This window comes from Staurois parvus, unplaced genomic scaffold, assembly GCF_062004578.1.
Source record: "Staurois parvus isolate SC_StPar_1 unplaced genomic scaffold, SC_StPar_1.0 ptg001358l, whole genome shotgun sequence".
Lineage (NCBI taxonomy): Eukaryota > Metazoa > Chordata > Amphibia > Anura > Ranidae > Staurois > Staurois parvus.
This window is the reverse complement of record NW_028319154.1, coordinates 106,523-126,458: the sequence shown is the minus strand read 5'-3', so window position 1 is coordinate 126,458 and position 19,936 is coordinate 106,523. Positions and strand designations below refer to the sequence as shown.

Sequence of the window (19,936 nt, the reverse complement as noted above, 5' to 3'; positions counted from 1 at the left end):
TCCTCTCCCTGCACTCTCTCTCCTTGCGCACTCTCTCCTCTCCTTGCGCACTCTCTCCTCTCCCTGCACTCTCTCTCCTCTCCTTGCGCTCGCTCTCCTCTACCTGCACTCTCTCTCCTCTCCCTGCACTCTCTCTTCTTGTACTCTCTCTCCTCTCCCTGCGCGCTCTCCTCTCCCTGCACTCTCTCTTATTGTACTCTCTCTCCTCTCCCTGCACTCTCTCTCCTCTCCCTGCGTTCTCTCCTCTCCCTGCGCTCTCTCCCCTCTCCCTGTATTCTCTCCTCTCCCTGCGCTCTCTCTCCTCTCCCTGCACTCTCTCTCCTCTCCCTGCACTCTCTCTTCTTGTACTCTCCTCTCCCTGCGTTCTCTCCTCTCCCTGTGCTCTCTCTCCTCTCCCTGCACTCTCTCTCCTCTCCCTGCACTCTCTCTTCTTGTACTCTCTCTCCTCTCCCTGCACTCTCTCTCCTCTCCCTGCGCTCTCTCCTCTCCCTGTATTCTCTCCTCTCCCTGCGCTCTCTCTCCTTTCCCTGCACTCTCTCTCCTCTCCCTGCACTCTCTTCTTCTACTCTCCTCTCCCTGCGTTCTCTCCTCTCCCTGCACTCTTTCCTCTCCCTGCACTCTCTCTTCTTGTACTCTCTCCTCTCCCTGCACTCTCTCTCCTCTCCCTGCGCTCTCTCCTCTCCCTGCACTCTCTCCTCTCCCTGCACTCTCTCTTCTTGTACTCTCTCTCCTCTCCCTGCACTCTCTCCATATTTACCACAGAATATGTTCATACTGTATGTAATATGACATATGTTGTGTGCCATGTAATGTATACACGTATACACGTGATATGTTCATGTTTCCTATACATTTGCTGCCATGTTAGATGCACAGAATGCAGGTGGCATATTGAGGACACCTAGTGGTGGGTGGAGAAATTACAGCCCAATTCAATCACCCTGCCTTGGGTAGATGCAGCCAGGAGCAGCAGGACTTTTCTGGGAAATCTGGTAAAGCACCTTCACCTTCTACTGAAATATGAGTCTGTCAGAGCTGCAGCCACAGCTACATCTGCTGTACGTAGGTATAGGGAAGAGATGTCTGTCCTATGGAACGTTGGCATAAGGGATCTCACAACAAGTCTGCCAGATATTACAGTGATGAGGTTATGGTGGTGGGTGAGCTTGGGTCTCCTCAGATGGAAAGGATGGTATTGGGTTAGCTTGGGTGTCCTCGGGTGGAGGGGATGGTGTTGGGTTAGCTTGGGTGTCCTCGGGTGGAGGGGATGGTGTTGGGTTAGCTTGGGTCTCCTCAGGTGGAGGGGATGGTGTTGGGTTAGCTTGGGTCTCCTCGGGTGGTGGGGATGATGTTGGGTGTGCTTTGGTCTGCTCGGATGGAGGAGATGGTATTGGGTGAGGTAGAGTCTCCTCGGATGGAGGAGATGGTATTGGGTGAGGTAGAGTCTCCTCGGGTGGAGGAGATGGTATTGGGTGAGGTGGGGTCTCCTCGGGTGGAGGGGATGGTGTTGGGTGAGGTAGGGTCTCCTCTGGGTGGAGAAGATGGTATTGGGTGAGCTTAGGTTTTCTTAGGTGGAGGGGATGGTAATGGGTGAGGTGGGGGGGACGGTATTGGGCGATATGGGGGTCTCCTCGGGCGGAGGGGATGGTAGTAGGCAGGGTGGGGTCTCCTCAGGAGGAGGGGACAGTATTGGGTGAGGTGGGGTCTCCTCGGGCAGAGGGGACGGTATTTGGCAAAATGAGATCTTCTCGAGTGGAGGGGATGGTAGTAAGCAGGGTGGGGTCTCCTCAGGCGGAGGGAATGGTATTGAGCGAGGTGGACTCTCCTCAGATGGAGGTATTGTATTGGGGGAGATGGGGTCTCTTCACCTCATGATGATGACTGATAAGCAACTGTATATAGCCAAAAGTAACAACCCTCCAAAGGATGGAGTTCTGGTTTCCTAGTAATACTCCATTATGCAGACATTGGAGACAATTGTGCTCTTAGTAACAGTTTGGTGAAGACTCTTTTCTGCTCCCCCATGTACAAAGCCAGCACCATAAAGACATGGATGACCAGTTTGGTGTGGAGGAACTCCAGTGTCCTGTACAGAGCCCTGACCTCAACCACAGTGAACAGCTTTGGGATGACTTGGAACGCTGATAGTGAGTCAGGTCTTCTCATCCAACATCAGTGCTTGACTTCATAAATAGTGGCCAGCTATAGACATGGATGACCAGTTTGGTGTTGCGGAACACCAGTGTCCTGCACAGAGCTCTGACTTCCAACATTATTTTTGGAAGACCTTTGGAATCAGGTCTTCTCATCCAACATCAATACCTGACGTCAACCCTACTGAACACTTTTGGGATCAGGTCTTCTCGTTCCAAAGGTGTTCAGGAAGTTTGTGGTCCTTGAGGAACTTGAGTGTCCTATACAAAGCCCTGACCACAACTCTACTGAGCACCTTTGGGATGAATTGGAACACCAATTGTGAGCCAGGTCTTTTATTTGGTACCCAACGTGAGGTCCGAAGTGTGACCCAGGTCTCTTTATCTAGCATCATTACCTGACCTCACATATGGGCAAAATTCCCACAGGCACCCTCCAAAATCTTGTTGAATGTCTTCCCAGAAGAGTGGAGGATGTTAGAGCCACAAAGGGGGCAACCCCATAAAAATGGCCATGGGGGAAAGGAGGGGGGGGGCCTCCATATAAATGGCCATGGGGGGAGGGGCAACTCTATAATAGCCATGGGGGGAGGGGTAACTCCATATTGATAGCCAGGGGGGGGGGGGGCAACTCCATATTAATAGTCATAGGGGGGAAAGAGCAACTCCATATTAATAGTCATAGGGGGGAAGGAGCAACTCCATATTAATAGCCATGGGGGGAAGTGGTAACTCCATATTAATAGCCATGGGGGGGGGGAAGGGACTACTCCATATTATTAGCCATGGGGGGGGGGGGGGAGACAGGGCAACTCCATATTAATAGAAATGTGGGGAGGGGGTAACTCCATATTAATAGCTATGGGGGGGAAGGGGTTACTCCATATTATTAGCCATGGGGGGGTAACACCATATTAATAGCCATGGGGGGGAGGGGCTGCTCCATATTATTAGCCATGGGGGAATGGGACAACTAAATAATAATGGCCATGGGGGGAGGGGGTAACTCCATATTAAAAAGCCATGGGGGGAGGGGGTAACTCCATATTAAAAAGCCATGGGGGGAGGGGGTAACTCCATATTAATAGCCATGGGAGGAAGGGGCTACTCCATCTTATTAGCCATGAGGGGGTAACACCATATTAATAGCCATGGGGGGGAAAGGGCTACTCCATATTATTAGCCATGGGGGGATGGGACAACTAAATAATAATGGCCATGGGGGGAGGGGGTAACTCCATTTTAATGGAAGGGGACATCCAACAAGCCCATATAGGGGTTGATGGTCCACAGAACTGGCCACTGAGTGTATTCCTTAATGGACAGGTTCTCCTTATTGCTACATTCCTTTCCTGTCATCCTGGGATGGTGATATTTGCAGCATGCCACCAGGCGACACACTTCTACCCCCTGCGACCCGATAGGTCTCCTGGACATAGGGTGACTCTTCACCGGTACAGAATGTCAGAACTCGGCCAGACTTTATCCCAAAATGCCTTTATTGTTATAAAAATAAACAGAGAAATGTGTCCGCCCCCCAGGACACTCCCACAAAACTAAGGCATGCTGGGAGTAGGAGGGGCTACACTGGGCCCACAGGTTTTGTGTTTTCCAGTGTCCATTCCTCCTGTGGGCGGCAGTATAACCCAACAGGCTCTGAACTCCTGGGCCCCTCAAAGTAGAAGAAATACAAATTTATTTTCCCTGACAGATGGTAACACACGGCAACATCATCACACCAGCTGGGGCCCCGGGAGAGATACAGCGTACCAGCTGGGGGCCCATCCAGAGCCAATGATACCACCTGCTGATAATGGGACACTGAAAGAGGACCTGTCACAAAGGGGCAGCTATGGTGTCAGCTGGACCAATATGGGGTTCTTATTGAGTCACTGGGATCTAGTCATTGGTGGACAGGAGAGGGGCCCCCGGTGCAGATCAGGGCCCTCCCCCTACATTCCACTCATAGACAGGTCCTCTTACCTTCACTATTCCTCAGCAGTGCCGCTGGCTGTCCTGGTTATAAATACAGAAAAGATGTATCTTCATAGGGAACACAAGCATGGAAATATGGAACAGCAAAGCACATTACACCCAACAGCAGGAAATTCACCGAGATTCCCCAGAGCTTCCCTGGAGTTGGAGGGCCCGGGGAGGAAGGCCAGCCTCCATCTTTGTCCTCCCACAATGCATTGTGACATGTGATCACACTGTATGGGGCTCCACGTGCACTGATAGGCTGGGTATGAATCCAACATGGCGGCACCGTACACAGGTGAGGTGTTCAGGGACGACTCCTCCCCTTCAATCCCGTGTTCAGCATTCCGATATACATGTATGATCTCCCGTGTGATGTCCATGCATGTCACGTGACCTCAATGTCTACCATCAGCGGCTGGGATTCCATGTAGTTCCACCAATTGGACACCTGGGGGGGTCAGTTCTCTCCCGCCCGCTGTGAGTCGTGTCCGGTGTCCCCGAGTTTTGTCTGTGCGAATTTCAGTGCCGCCTCCAGAACGTCGTCCAGGTTCTCGCAGCTTCCATTTCCATTGGCGGAACCCTCCGAACCGCCGGCTTTACCGCCCATCGCCGAGGAGACCGCCACAGCCCAATCCAGGGCAGACAGGCTGGGGGAGGGGCGCTGAGGGGGAGGAGAGAAGAGGTCAAATGAGCAGAATTCCTGGATACACATGGATCAGAATGCAATAAAAGCCCCTCCCCCATCCCCTTCTCACCTTGGGCACCTGACATGCATACAGCACCTTCCCCGAGCTCTGCCTGCTGAACAGCATCACCGCCGAGCCCGGGCACCGCTCACACAACAGGAAGACCGTCTTCATCAGGACCTGTAGGGGGCACCACACACCACCATTACTAATGGGGACAGACATTGCAGGAGTTCCCCAGCCTCTGATGGTGTCACTCCCACAGCTTTCACTGACACTCTATTGTCCTTCCATGCTCTTCCACATGGCTGTCTATCATCAGGCGGCTCTCCTGAGACTGGAGCAACAATCAGCCTGCTGATAGAGAGCGTGCCTGAGGAGCACAGAGGAGGAGGAGATTCTCTATACTAGAAGAAATGGTGAAATCTCACCGGAAGAGACTCCTCCTCCATACAATCCACGATGATGGGGCGCTGGCCGTACCTCTCCAGCAGACTCGGGACCCTCTCTGCAGCCTGGGGGGTGGGGAGAAAGAAGTATTAGAATCTGATTGGTGTCAGGAGGTCTCCCAGGACTCCAGTCTGCTCCATTCCTGGAGATTGTATAGCCCCGCCCTTCTTTATCGATCTCCCTATCCCCCATGTGTAAGATAGCCCCGCCCTTCTTTACCAGTCTCCCTATCCCCCATGTGTAAGATAGCCGCGCCCTTCTTTACCAGTCTCCCTATCCCCCCATGTGTAAGATAGCCCCCCTTACTTGTCTCCCTATCCCCCCATGTGTAAGATAGCCCCCCTTACTTGTCTCCCTATCCCCCATGTGTAAGATAGCCCCGCCCTTCTTTACCAGTCTCCCTATCCCCCCCATGTGTAAGATAGCCCCGCCCTTCTTTACCAGTCTCCCTATTCCCCCATGTGTAAGATAGCCCCCCTTACTCATCTCCTTATCCCCCATGTGTAAGATAGCCCCACCCATCCTTTACCAGCCTCCCTATCCCCCCCATGTGTAAGATAGCCCCGCCCTTCTTTACCAGTCTCCCTATTCCCCCATGTGTAAGATAGCCCCCCTTACTCATCTCCCTATCCCCCATGTGTAAGATAGCCCCACCCATCCTTTACCAGCCTCCCTATCCCCCATGTGCAAGATAGCCCCACCCCCCCTTACTTGTCTCCCTATCCCCCTTGTGTAAGATAACCCCACCATTCTTTACCTGTCTCTCTATCCCCATGTGTAAGATAGCCCCGCCTCTCCTTTACCTGTCTCCCAATCCCCTATATGTGAGATAGCCCCACCCATATTTTACCTGTCTCCCAATCCCCTATGTGTAAGATAACCCCACCCATCCTTTACCCATCTCCTTATCCCCCATATGTAAAATAGCCCCACCCCTCCTTTAACTGTCCCCCTATGCCCCATGCGTAAGATAGCCCCACCCCTCCTTTACCCATCTGCCTATCCCCCAAGTGTAAGATAGCCCCATCCATCCTTTACCTGTCCCCCTATCCCCCCCATGTGTAAGATAGTCCCCTCCCCTCCTTTACCTGTCTCCCTATCCTACTATGTGTAAGATAGCCCCACCCCTACTTTACCTGTCTCCCAATCCCCTGTGTGTAAGATAACCCCACCCATCCTTTACCTGTCTCCCAATCCCCCCATGTGTAAGATAGTCCCCGCCCCTCCTTTACCTTTCTTCCTATCGCCTTTCGCACAGTTGTGTTGGCTGACCGCTGTAAAGCTTTGAGAGATGCCTGTAGTTCCTTCCTCTGCCACTGAGGCATGGGGGCGATGTCCACACTCTGCAATGTAAAGGAACAATGAGATTGTCTACCTCAATCACAGTCCTCCCCATTAGGGATAGATAGTCTTCCTCAATCACAGTTCACCCCATTAGGGATAGATTGTCTTTCTCAATCACAGTTCTCCCCATTAGGGATAGATTGTCTTCCTCAATCACAGTTCTCCCCATTAGGGATAGATTGTCTTGCTCAATCACAGTCCTCCCCATTAGGGATGGATTGTCTTCCTCAATCAGTCCTCCCCATTAGGGATGGATTGTCTTCCTCAATCACAGTCCTCCCCATTAGGGATAGATTGTCTTCCTCAATCACAGTTCTCCCCAGTAGGGATAGGTTGTCTTCCTCAATCACAGTCCTCCCCATTAGGAATAGATTGTCTTCCTCAATCACAGTCCTCCCCATTGCTGTGAAATTCCTTATTTTTGTTTTGATGTTCATCTTTTTTCCATTGGTAGCCCTTCTATCTGGCCTAAGTCATGTGACCACATTTCTCCCCTCCCTCCCTCTGTAGGATCACATCACCTGTTTCCTAACATCCCCCCTCCCCCGTATGAATCCTGACCCTCGAACTCCACTCACATCTGACACATGTCCAATCTCCTTGGACAACCTCTGAGCATCATTCAGGGAAGGTGTCGTCGTTCTCTTCATCCGTTCCACGGTGGATTCCACTTCCCGGTGCAGAGCCTGTCCTGTCTCCCGGGCCTGGAGAGAAGATGAGGGAGATACCAGGGGATGAAGGTGACGGGACCCCGGGAGGTCTCTGATTTTACTGACAGTAAATGTTCACTGAATGGGATTATTCATTTATAATCATCAATAATTAAACAATTTATAATGAAATGTATTGATAACAGAGAAATGCAGACGATTGGATGGATGTGTTCTGGGTGTGGCCTCAGATATCTGACCTCTCGGGCTTCTTCTCCAGTAACGGCGATAAGGCGGACAATCCCTTTCAGCAGCGGTTTCTCTGAGGTGATCACCAAGTCCTCGATGGCTCCCGTCTTCTGTAGGTGTCTGTACATAAACAGAGAAGTTCAGGAGGAATCGGGGAGATCCAGGAGAATCCATTAGGAACTAAGAGTGGGGGGGCCAGGAATTCTCAGGAGGAATCGAGAGGTTTGGGGTTTAAAAAAAAAAATCAGGAGGAATTAGAGGGAATCCAGGAAATATCAGGAGGAATTGTGGGGTGGTTCATGAGAGATGGTGAAATGGAGGAGATGAAACCTCAGGAGGAATCACGGGGCCGATTGTGGGGTAGGGGATCCGGGAGAATCTGAGGAGGAATAAAGAAGGTGATCCAGAAGAATCTCAAGAGAAAATAGGGAGGGGGCATAAAAAAATCTGAGGACGAATCTGTTGGGGAGAAAGGAGGGATCCAGGAGAATCTCAGGAGGAATCGGGGAGGGGGAGGGCCCAGGAAACCTGAGGAGGAATCTGTTGGGGGAAAGGAGGGATCCAGGAGAATCTCAGGAGGAATCGGGGAGGGGGGCATACACAATCTGAGGAGGAATCTGTCTGGGAGAAAGGAGGAATACAGGAGAATTTCAGGAGCAATTGGTGGGCTGGCTGTGGGATAGTGAAGAATCTCAGGAGGAATCAGGAAGGAGGGAGGGGGGGATCCTGGAAAACATAGGAGGAATCTGTCTGGGGGGAAAGGAGGGATCCAGAAGAATCTAAAGAGGAATCAATTGGGGGGGGGGGGGGGGGCAGGAAACCTGAAGCAGAATCTGTTGGGGGGAAAAGGGGGGATCCAGGAGAATCTCAGGATGAAGCAAGAAGGCAATCCAGGAGAATCTCAGGAGAAAACTAGGGAGGGGGGCATAGAAAATCTGAGGAGGAAACTGGGAGAAAGGAGGAATACGGGAGATTTTCAGGAGCAATTGGTGGGCTGGATGAAATAAGGAAAGGGAGAGGGGGGGGGACCCTGGGAAATGTAAGAGAAATCTGTCCGGGGGAAAGAAGGGGATCCAGAAGAATCTCAGGAGGATCAAGAAGGCGATCAGGAGAAAACTAGGGAGGGCAGCATAGAAAATCTGAGAAGGAACCTGTATGGGAGAAAGGAGAAATACAGGAGAATTTCAGGAGGAATCGTTGGGCTGTCTGTGGGATAGTGGATAAAGAAGAAATTTAGGAGGAGGGGGGAGGGGACCCTGGGAAATGTAGGAGGATCTGTCTGGGGAAAAGCAGGAATCCAGGAGAATCTAAGGAGGAATCAGGGAGGAGGGAGGGAGGGACCAAGGAAACCTGAGGAGGAATTTGTTGGGAAGAAAGGATTGGGAAGAAACTTGCCTTCCAAGTTTATATGTGGAAAACCTTGAGGAATCGAGGGAGGAGCCATAAAAACGTCAGGAAGAATCAGGACAGAGGGAGGGAATCCAGAAAATCTTCAGAGGAATCAGTGAGGGGGAATCCAGGAGGCCTCAGGAGGAATGGGGGAATCCAGGAGAATTAAAGGGGATCCATGAGATTCTCAGGGGGATCTGAGGAGTAGAGGATCTAGGAGGTCTCAGGGAGGAGCTGAGAACAGAGAATGCAGGAGAACCTCAGGGAGAATCGGGAAGGGGACAGGTATTCAGGAGAATTTCAGGAAGGAGACACCAAAGACACAAACGGAAACGCATTCAAATTTGTTTCTTACGTGCCGCAGCAAAGTTCCACCGACGTCTGTTGAGCAGCTCTGGAGGCCGGATTTAGCATCTCCTGAATGGGAACGCCCACTGAGACCACACGTACCGGATCCGGGTACTCTGGGGGAGGGAGAAATGAGGAGACCAGGGGAAGATCAATGCCAGGCAAGCAACCTGCCAATGTTATCCTGTACAGTCTGCCCACCCGCTGTGTACGGAACTCCAACCAGAAGGCAAACACTGCCCTCCATGTGACTGAGGGATGCATCTTCCTACAGCAACCGGCTGCCGCCAATAGCAGCTCCCAGTTACGTCGCGCTTCCTTGGGTGGGCGGCTACGGCTAGGAGGCTTGGTCCTGATTGGTGGCTGAGGTATTGATACATCACACCCCTTCCACATAACAAACAGGAAAGGCATTCCCAGACCCACCTGATGGGGCAGACAGAGCACTACACTACTATGCCCCCCCCCCCCCCCAACCCCATTCAAAGATTTTGGTCCTAATAAAATATATGCAAAAAAACCATTTTGAATTCCTCCGAAAAGAAATAAAACATTTAGCAGAGGTTGTACTTATCACGCCGGATTCCCAGAGCACTATGGGCTAGCTAAAGACGGTGCACAGCACAAGCTGCTTACTTTCAGACTCTCTCCCACTGAAAACATCCTACAGAGCCTGAGTAGAGGGGGTTGGTGTGTGTGTGTGGGGGGGGGGGAATCCTGGCTCTGTAATGGGAGGAGCCACTGCTATAAAGAGAGAGAGGAGGAGTCATTGCTCTGTAATGGGAAGAGATACTCTGTAAAGGGAGGAGCCGCTGCTAAAAAGAGAGGGGGAGGAGCCATGGCTCTGTAATGGGAGGAGATGCTCTGTAAAGGGAGGAGACGCTGCTATAAAGAGGGGGAGGAGTCATTGCTCTGTAAAGGGAGGAGATGCTGCTATAAAGAGAGGGGGAGGAGTCATGGTTCTGTAATGGGAGAGATGCTCTGTAAAGGAAGACGCTGCTATAAAGAGAGGGGGAGGAGTCATGGCTCTGTAATGGGAGGAGATGCTCTTTAAAGGGAGGAGACGCTGCTATAAAGAGAGGGGGAGGAGTCATGGCTCTGTAATGGGAGGAGATGCTCTGTAAAGGGAGGAGACGCTGCTATAAAGAGGGGGGGGGGGGGGGGGGAGTCATAGCTCTGTAATGGGAAGAGATACTCTGTAAAGGGAGGAGCCAGTGCTAGAGCGGGAGGAGCCATGGCTCTGTAATGGGAGGAGACACTGCTATAAAGAGAGGGGCAGGAGTCATGGCTCTGTAAAGGGAGGAGTCACTGCTATGAGAGAGGGAGGAGTCTTCTTTTCGGAATCTAGTTCCATAACGAATTGATGCCATGATAGATATGAAGGCCGTGCTGGCCCAGCGGTCACGGCTCCTATCACTGTCTGGCATTAGCAGCCGTATGCTAGGGATGATACCTCGTTGTTTGTGTTGCCGTGACACCACTGATACTTGGTTGGTGACCCGGCTTTGGGGCATCTGCCCTTACATTGTATTTGTACCTCTTTTTACAACAACAAAAAGGTAGGGGAGGAGTCACAGCAGGAGGGGGAGGAGTCATGAACGCTGCTCTGAATCTTTTTTTTTTTTGGTCATCAGGAAAGAAAAGTTTATAGAAACAGGAATTAAATGTACAAACTATAGAGAATGTCAGACAACCAATCCCTGACCAGATCCAAGGCCTGGAACCGCCAACCCGCGCTGCCATACTTCATTACCTGCTCCCCGCCCGCCCTATAGCTGCTACGGGATGGCACAGGTGAGAGGATCAGGTATATATACGGGGGGGGGCGGGCACTGCACTTCACACCATCAGCCATGTTGTTCTTACTACTCTTCCTGTGGACCCGAAGCGCTGTGTCTGGGGGAGTGATGATGTGGGAACGGATCCGTGCACAGGGGGGCGCTGTTACTAGAGTCTGGTCTCAGGACCATAAAGTCATTTGGTTACATTGGAAGAGTATGGCCCCTCCCACTTACAAAGGGTGGGTGGAGCCTATGGTCATTACTCTCGGGTATGAACCAGTTATTTTTCAGCATCAGGGATGCTTCGATAAGAGGATTCCCCTCCCCCTCCAGAGGATTCCCCTCCCTCCCTCGAGAGGATCCCCTTCCTGACCAGGCCATATTTTGCGTTATGGCGCTGCGTTACTTTAACTGACAATTGTACGGTCATGCAACGCTGCACCCCAATGAAATGTGTCTTTTTCCCCCACGAATTGAGCTTTCGGTGGGATTTGATCACCTGTGCGGGTTTTATTTTTTGTGCTGTAAACTAAAAAAAAAAAAAAAGGACATTTTTGAAAAAAAAAAAAAAACAATATTTTGGACTTTTTGCTATTAAACATGTTTAATAAAAAAATTTTACAAAAACAATTTCTTCATAAATTTCAGCCAAAATGTCTCCCACTCCGTGTCTTCGCTGAGAAATCCCGATACGTGTAAATGAATTGGTTTACGTGAAGGTTATAGCGTCTACAAATGGCGATATAGATACTCGGATTTTTTTTTTTCCTAGTAATGGCGGCGATCAGCGACTTATAGTGGGACTGCGGCGGACATTCTGACACTGGGGGGGGGGGGGGCATCCCCAGTGACACCAATACAGTGATCAGTGCTAATAAAAAGCCCGGACACTGTACTAATGGCACCGGGCAGGAAGGGGTTAACATTGGAGGCCATCAAAGGGATAACTGTGTGTGTTTCGCTGTGAACATGCTGCCACAGAGCCATACAAAGCAGTGTGCAGGAGCTGACAGGGAAGAGATCAGTATTGTTTACACACAGGTCTCTCCCCCATCAGAGATACTCGGCGATCACCAGGTGCCGGCAGGGAGTCACTGTCCGGGACCCGGTGATCGACAGCTGAAGCCGCCAACAGCAGCGCAGGTAGGGCGCGCGCGACCCCTACCTGGAAATACAAAATCAAGTATATATACGTGATTTTGCACAGCCCTGTAGCAGTATTTCTGCTATAGCGCAGCGTGAAAGCGGTTAAGTGCCCCCGTCTCCCTTGTGCTCGCGCGTAGTGGCGAACGCATACATAGGCCACGCCCACAAATGTAAACGGTGATCACACCACACATGTGAGGTATCTCCGCGAACGTCAGAGCGAGAGCGATCATTCTAGCACCTCTGTAACCCTAAATTGGTCACCTGTAGAAATGTTTAAACCGTCGCCCACTTTTTTAAGTACCCTAGTTTGGCGCCATTCCACAAGCATGCGCAATAAGCGTGACACGTTGGGTATCTATTTACTCGCCGTAACATCTTCTTTCATATTTTACAAAAATATTGGGGTATATATTGTTTTGGTTTTTTCTTAAATCATTAAAGTGTATCTTTTTCCACAAAAATTGTGTTTGAAAAATACATTAATTTTTAAAAACTGTCCATTCCGGTTTCGGTTTTCGGGCCGAATGCATCCTGAATTGCCGGTTTCGGCACCAGAATTTCCACTTTCGGGGCTCCACTACTCCTAATACCTATGCTGTTCGGGGAGACGCCACAGCACATGGATCGGCGCACCGTGGTCCCTGCTACATTTAGGACAAATCGGATTGGCAAGGAAGCCCATTTTGGACAATCGCACCCTCAAAAGGATATACAGCTGAGACAATCGCTGGGAGCAAGGGTGGACCGCCTCCAGCGCCATCTCCCACCGCTCACCAGGTAGATCCTCCATATCCATTTCCCACGTCTCCACTACTCTACTAGAAGCTGCTGCACGGACATTCCGCAGCAGAAATACTGCCACAGGGCGCCACGGGTGTGCAAAATCACCTATATATAACTGATTTTGCATTTCCGGGTAGGGGCGCGCGCACACCCTACCCGCACCGCCATGCCGCAGCTGCAATTCATAGAAGAGCATGGATTGTGGTAACCCATATTGCGATTGTAGAGTGGAGAATGGTAGTAAAATACTCCCTCAAAATATGTTTCAGATACGACACTTCGGGAGATAGTCATTTCCTTGCATGTGGCAATCTAGCCAGCTCAGGGTATGTAGGGCCGGACTCGACAAATCCCAGGCGCCAGGTCATAATGGCGACTAGAAGTTGTGTCTTGGCAATAGGGTTCACGCACCGCCTCCCAGAGACCTCTACGGGAAGCCGCGCCCCGCAGACCTCTACGGGAAGCCGCGCCCCGTAGACCTCTACGGGAAGCCGCACCCCGTAGACCTCTACGGGAAGCCAAGCCCCGTAGACCTCTACGGGAAGCCGAGCCCCGTAGACCTCTACGGGAAGCCGAGCCCCGTAGACCTCTACGGGAAGTCGAGCCCCGTAGACCTCTACGGAAAGTCGAGCCCCGTAGACCTCTACGGGAAGCCGAGCCCAGTAGACCTCTACGGGAAGCCGAGCCCAGTAGACCTCTACGGAAAGTCGAGCCCCGTAGACCTCTACGGAAAGTCGAGCCCCGTAGACCTCTACGGGAAGTCCCGCCCCGTAGACCTCTACGGGAAGTCCCGCCCCATAGACCTCTACGGGAAGTCCCGCCCCGTAGACCTCTACGGGACGTCCCGCCCTGTAGACCTCTACGGGTAGCCGCGCCCCGTAGACCTCTACGGAAAGTCGAGCCCCGTAGACCTCTACGGGAAGTCCCGCCCCGTAGACCTCTACGGGAAGTCCCGCCCCATAGACCTCTACGGGAAGTCCCGCCCCGTAGACCTCTACGGGACGTCCCGCCCTGTAGACCTCTACGGGTAGCCGCGCCCCGTAGACCTCTACGGGAAGTCGAGCCCCGTAGACCTCTACAGGAAGCCGCGCCCCATAGACCTCTACGGGAAGTCATGCCCCTGATGTAGGATTATGCCAAGTAGGGTTGTAAAACCCTCTACTGCCTGTAACTCTTTAGCCTTTCACCACACTTTGTACAATTTGACGTGGGGAAGGACCGGTTGAGCTTATCAAACCTCTGGGATTCTAAACCTTCAGGGAGAGAAGAGAGAAGTTGACTGAGTGCAATGTAGGACCAGGGCCAGAGAAGAGTCTTCAGCAGGGTTTATCAACCAGGGTTCCTGCAGAGGTGGCCAGGGGTTCCTTGAGCAATTTTTGCCTCTCAGGTAAGTTCCCACTGACACCATTGATCTTTTTAGCAATCTGTAAGGGGGTCGTTCTTCCCAATGACCACAAGTGTAAGGAGCGTTCTTCCCTCTAGCCACCACACTAATGTATCATGAACTGTAGATAAAGTCATTTTTAGCCGGGGTTCCCTGAGACCGGAAAGTTACAGTTCTGTTGAAAATAATATCAGTGTGCTGAAAAAAGTGACTAAAGCTGCAAATCCTTCTAATCCTTTTATTTCCATCCACACAAATGCATTGGGAACACGACACATTCTATTCCAAATCACAACATGAAGAAAATACATCAAATTTGTGTTGTTCCTCTAAAAAAAATGGAAGAAAAGTGAATATTAGACGGTTCAAAAAAATGGCCGTGTTTGTATTCTTCTTTACAAACTCCAACATTCACTATATAAACTGAGAAATGTTTGAAGATTTTGCTTTCCTTTGAATGACTTCATGAATATTTGGTTGTAGTCGCACTGTTTGTGAGAACTGCTGTACATCTGTGTTGCATGGAGTCCCCCAACTTCTGGCCCCTGTGATCAGGTATTCCAGCCCAGGATGATTGGACCACATTCCACAGTTCTTCTCTATTTCTTGGTTTGGCCTCAGAAACTGCATTTTTGATGTCACCCCACAAGTTTTCTATTGGATGAAGATTCGGGGATTGGGCTGGCCACTCCATAACGTCCATCTTGTTGGTCTGGAACCAAGATGTTGCACGTTTACTGGTGTGTTTGGGGTCGTTGTCTTGTTGGTCACCCATTTCAAGGGCATTTCCTCTTCAGCATAAGGCAGCATGACCTCTTCAAGTATTCTGATGGATTCAAACTGATCCATGATCCCTGGTATGCGATAAATAGGCCCAACACCGTAGTATGAGAAACATCCCCATATCATGATGCTTGCACCACCATGCTTCACGGTCTTCACAGTGTACTGTGGCTTGAATTCAGTGTTTGGGGGTCGTCTGACAAACTGTCTCCGCCCACTAGACCCAAAAAGAACAATCTTACTTTCATCAGTCCACAAAATGTTGCCCCATTTCTCTTTAGGCCAGTCAATGTGCTCTTTGGCAGATTGTAACATCTTCAGCACACGTCTTTTTCCCAACAGTGGGACTTTGCGGGGACTTCTTGCAGATAGCTTGGCTTCACATCGGCGTCTTCTAATTGTAACAGTCCTCACAGGGAACGTCACACCTTCTTTCATCTTCCTGGAGCTGATTGTTGGCTGAGTCCTCACAGGGAACGTCACACCTTCTTTCATCTTCCTGGAGCTGATTGTTGGCTGAGTCCTCACAGGGAACGTCACACCTTCTTTCATCTTCCTGGAGCTGATTGTTGGCTGAGTCCGCCCCATGTTGGCTATTCTTCTATCCATTCCAATGGTAGTTTTTCGCTTTCTTCCGCGTCTTTCAGGTTTTGGTTGCCATTTTAAAGCATTTGCCATCATTTTAGCTGAGCAGCCGATCATTTTCTGCACTTCTTTATATGTTTTCCGCTCCAATCAACTTTTTAATCGCGGTACGCTGTTCTTCTGAACAATGTCTGGAACCACCCATTTTCCTCAGAATTTCAGAGAGAAATGCACTGTAACCAGCATGTCCAACATTTGCTGCCTTCCTTCCTTAAATAAGGGCAATCATTGCCACCTGTTTATCAAAGAATGAATGACGTCACTAATAGAACTCCACACGGCTATTATTGTGAACACGCCCCTTTCAATGAGTGATTCAATGACACAGAATCAGCAGCATGCATGTCATGACTGTTGGGTCTGTTGGATTTCTATGACTCTACTACACCTGCTAGGAAATTATCTGCCATGTAGAAATATCATTTCCACCAAAAACAGGGATTGATCCGGTTAGTGATGTCTGACTGCTAGTATTTTCAACACAACTGTACATCAAGGGTTCCTCTACGTTGAAAAGGTTGAGAAAGGCTGGTCTACAGCAACCCTGGTGCCACCATCAGCCCGGGACATAACATACAGTATGCTGCAGTTGAGCCGCCAAATAGTAAAGCCAAGGATGGCGAAATTCAATGCCTCCAGTGCACTGAGGATTGTGAAGTTGTTCCAAACGTACCCAAGAAGGGCCTTGTTTTCAAAGGAGAGAGCGAAAAATGGCATTAAATGTTCCGGACAACTTAAATGGCAGAACAACATGAGAGTGATGAAGGAAATCCAGCCATTGAGGAGTCAATCATTTTGGCCAAAATATCCCGTCCCATCACAGAAACCTAACATTTGTGCCATATCCCAAGTCTGTCCCGGAACCTAGTTGTGACGGGAGTCACTTTGGGTGGGGGGGCCCATGGAACACAGCCCCCTTTGGAGAGGTGGGGAGACCCCTGTCTCAGCCCCCCATATCCCTCTAATGTGTAAGTCCCCCTGTGCCTGTTAGGGGTGCAGGGTGATCTGTCCTAATATTGTGTAGACATGTATAGGTGGGGTGGGGGTTGTTCATTGTTTACTTCCAGGTGGTCCCATTGTTCTATTGTGTGTCCTGCTTGGGAACAAACTATTATGGAATGTATGGTTTGTGTATTGTCTACTGCCACATGGTGTATCCCATTGTTCTATTGTGTGTCTTGCTTGGGAGCAAAGGTTTATGGAATATATATGTTTGTACTGGCTTGGTGGGGGGTGTTTCCGGCAGCCCTTCCCCCTGATGGGACAGCCTGCTGATGTGTTTCCTGTTCCTGGTTGTATTTCCCCGCCCTGTGTATATATCTTGTCTCTGTGTTAAAATAAAGCAGTTCACTTCCTGTTTTAATACAAGTCTAGTGCTGTCTCGTCCTGTATGGTCAGCAGTGGGGTCCGTGGATCTGTGTTCGGACAGGGAAGCGGGAGTCTAACGTAAATACCCGAGCGCAGTCGGGGTTCGGTTCTGTTACATTAGTGAGCAGTGGAGAGATGTTCAGGAGGGAGCAAGCCAGCAACTCAGAGGAGACAACATTGCCTAGATACGTAAAGGAGGCCACACAGGGAACAGGACACAACACATGTAGTCCAGGGTTGGGTTTCCCTTCCAGAGGAAGCAAAGCGGATTTGGACCAGTAAATGGCTAACCCCGAGTATGTACCAAATTCCCGTATATTGGTCATAGTGGCTTTCAAAGCAGCATCCGTGTCTCTCAGTTGTAGCTCTGCTCTGAATCTTAGTGGAGGAAATAGTAAGTTCCCTCTCTGGACTCTGGATGGTTTGCACCCGTTCAGGGTGTTGTAATGTAGGTTACTTACCTCGTCCACACTGCGAAGACCCGGGATATTCTTGGCGTCTGTGAGTGGGATCTCCGCGGTATAAACTTCCTGATTCTGCCCAATCACGTCTTGGAGCAACTTCTCAACTTCCTGCAGCTGCAGACCGCTGACCGGCCCCTAAAATATACAGACTGCATGAGGAAATATAGAAGGGACAAATAATCTGTCAGCACCAAACTACACAAAAAGATGATGTCCTCCGAAACCTCCTGGGAGGGTCTACCTAAGAATACTAACAGAGAGGCGTTATTCCCAGAGACCTCCTGGGAGGGTCTAAGAATACTAACAGAGAGGCGTTATTCCCAGAGACCTCCTGGGAGGGTCTATCTAAGAATACTAACAGAGAGGCGTTATTCCCAGAGACCTCCTGGGAGGGTCTAAGAATACTAACAGAGAGGCGTTATTCCCAGAGACCTCCTGGGAGGGTCTAAGAATACTAACAGAGAGGCGTTATTCCCAGAGACTTCCTGGGAGGGGCTTTACAGAAGATTTTCTGAAGATAGTCTGCTGGGTTTCTTGGGGAGCTCCATGCAGACATTTACAGCAAGTCAAGACCAATGTGGAACAAGACCAATCCTACCACTAATCAGGGGTTAGAAAGTCCACCAATCCAACAACTAACTAAGGAGGAGATGGAGTCTACCTTCCTACTACCAACCAGGGAGGAGATAGAGTCCACCAATCCTACCACTAATCAGGGAGGAGATAGAGTCCACCATCCTACCACTAATCAGGGAGGAGATAGAGCCCACCATCCTACCACTAATGAGGGAGGAGATAGAGCCCACCATCCTACCACTAATGAGGGAGGAGATAGAGCCCACCATCCTACCACTAATCAGGGAGGAGATAGAGTCCACCAATCCTACCACTAATCAGGGAGGAGATAGAGTCCACCAATCCTACCACTAATCAGGGAGGAGATAGAGTCCACCATCCTACCACTAATCAGGGAGGAGATAGAGCCCACCATCCTACCACTAATGAGGGAGGAGATAGAGCCCACCATCCTACCACTAATGAGGGAGGAGATAGAGCCCACCATCCTACCACTAATCAGGGAGGAGATAGAGTCCACCATCCTACCACTAATCAGGGAGGAGATATAATCCACCATCCTACCACTAATCAGGGAGGAGATAGAGTCCACCATCCTACCACTAATCAGGGAGGAGATAGAGCCCACCATCCTACCACTAATCAGGGAGGAGATAGAGCCCACCATCCTACCACTAATCAGGGAGGAGAGAGAGTCCACCATCCTACCACTAATCAGGGAGGAGATAGAGTCCATCATCCTACCACTAATCAGGGAGGAGATAGAGTCCACCATCCTACCACTAATCAGGGAGGATATAGAGTCCACCATCCTACCACTAATCAGGGAGGAGATAGAATCCACCATCCTACCAGTAATCAGGGAGGAGATAACAGTCCACCAATCAGGGAAGAGATGGAGTCCACCATCCTACCACTAATCAGGGAGGATATAGAGGATCTGCAGTGTCCGACCCCGTGAGGCAATGAGAACTGAGTCTTCCTCTTGCTGCTCGGGGGTGTGACCTTGAAGGAGGAGCAACTCTTGCTTAGTGTCCATCCCACTAGGGGCAGGACGTATACCCGCAAGATCTTCTGTGGTTTTCTGCCCCCGCCCCACAGCCAGGCAAATCAGAATGGTGGGGGTGGGGCACAGGCACACTGACAACCAATGATCTTACAGCAGGGCGGAGACACTGACAACGTATTGGTCTAGATCAGCCCCGCCATTAGAGAACGACCTTTGCTTCCACCAGCAGATGTGACCCCGCCTCTCACCGTGACACTGACGTCAAACCGCAGCCTCTCGGCGGTGACATGTGACCCGCGCTGTGCCGCGCTCTCCCCCAGGACCTGGCGCAGGGCGAAGTTCAGCAGGTGGGTGGCTGTGTGCTTCTTCATACACGCGGTGCGCTGGGCCTGCGAGGAAACGGAAGGAGAGTGACATCACAGCCCAGCATCTGAGGACACGCCCACGACTTCCAGCACATACCTCGTCCAGGAACAGCAGCAATCGATCTCCAACCCTCAGGGGTTCCGTCGCCGTGACCTCGTGTAGGACATACCCTCCAGCCAGGTGTAGGGACTCCACCGGGAACAGGACATCCTGCAGGGAGCAAAGGTCACTACAAGGAGCTCTCAAGGACTGTACAGGTGAGGTGATCCGTACAGGGAGGGCTTCTTTACTGTAAGAGCTGTGTAGGGAGGAGAGGTGATCAGTACAGGGAGGGCTTCTTTACTGTAAGAGCTGTGTATGGAGGAGAGGTGATCAGTAC

At 50.7% G+C, this 19,936-nt stretch overlaps 1 protein-coding gene across 1 annotated transcript in view; it reads right to left on the bottom strand.

Moving 5' to 3' along the window:
* Positions 1-3,634: 3,634 nt before the first annotated feature.
* The window catches only part of AARS2 (alanyl-tRNA synthetase 2, mitochondrial), a 45,453-nt gene continuing 29,151 nt past the window's right edge, over positions 3,635-19,936 (bottom strand). The window contains exons 13-22 of the mRNA XM_089661642.1: positions 19,654-19,767; positions 19,440-19,580; positions 17,604-17,741; positions 9,257-9,366; positions 7,524-7,632; positions 7,192-7,317; positions 6,502-6,612; positions 5,251-5,334; positions 4,889-4,999; positions 3,635-4,794 (exon numbers count right to left, since the gene is read on the bottom strand). Coding sequence (XP_089517768.1) covers positions 4,591-4,794; positions 4,889-4,999; positions 5,251-5,334; positions 6,502-6,612; positions 7,192-7,317; positions 7,524-7,632; positions 9,257-9,366; positions 17,604-17,741; positions 19,440-19,580; positions 19,654-19,767 — 1,248 coding nt within the window. The 3' untranslated portion in view covers positions 3,635-4,590. The remainder of the gene's footprint in view (positions 4,795-4,888; positions 5,000-5,250; positions 5,335-6,501; positions 6,613-7,191; positions 7,318-7,523; positions 7,633-9,256; positions 9,367-17,603; positions 17,742-19,439; positions 19,581-19,653; positions 19,768-19,936) is intronic.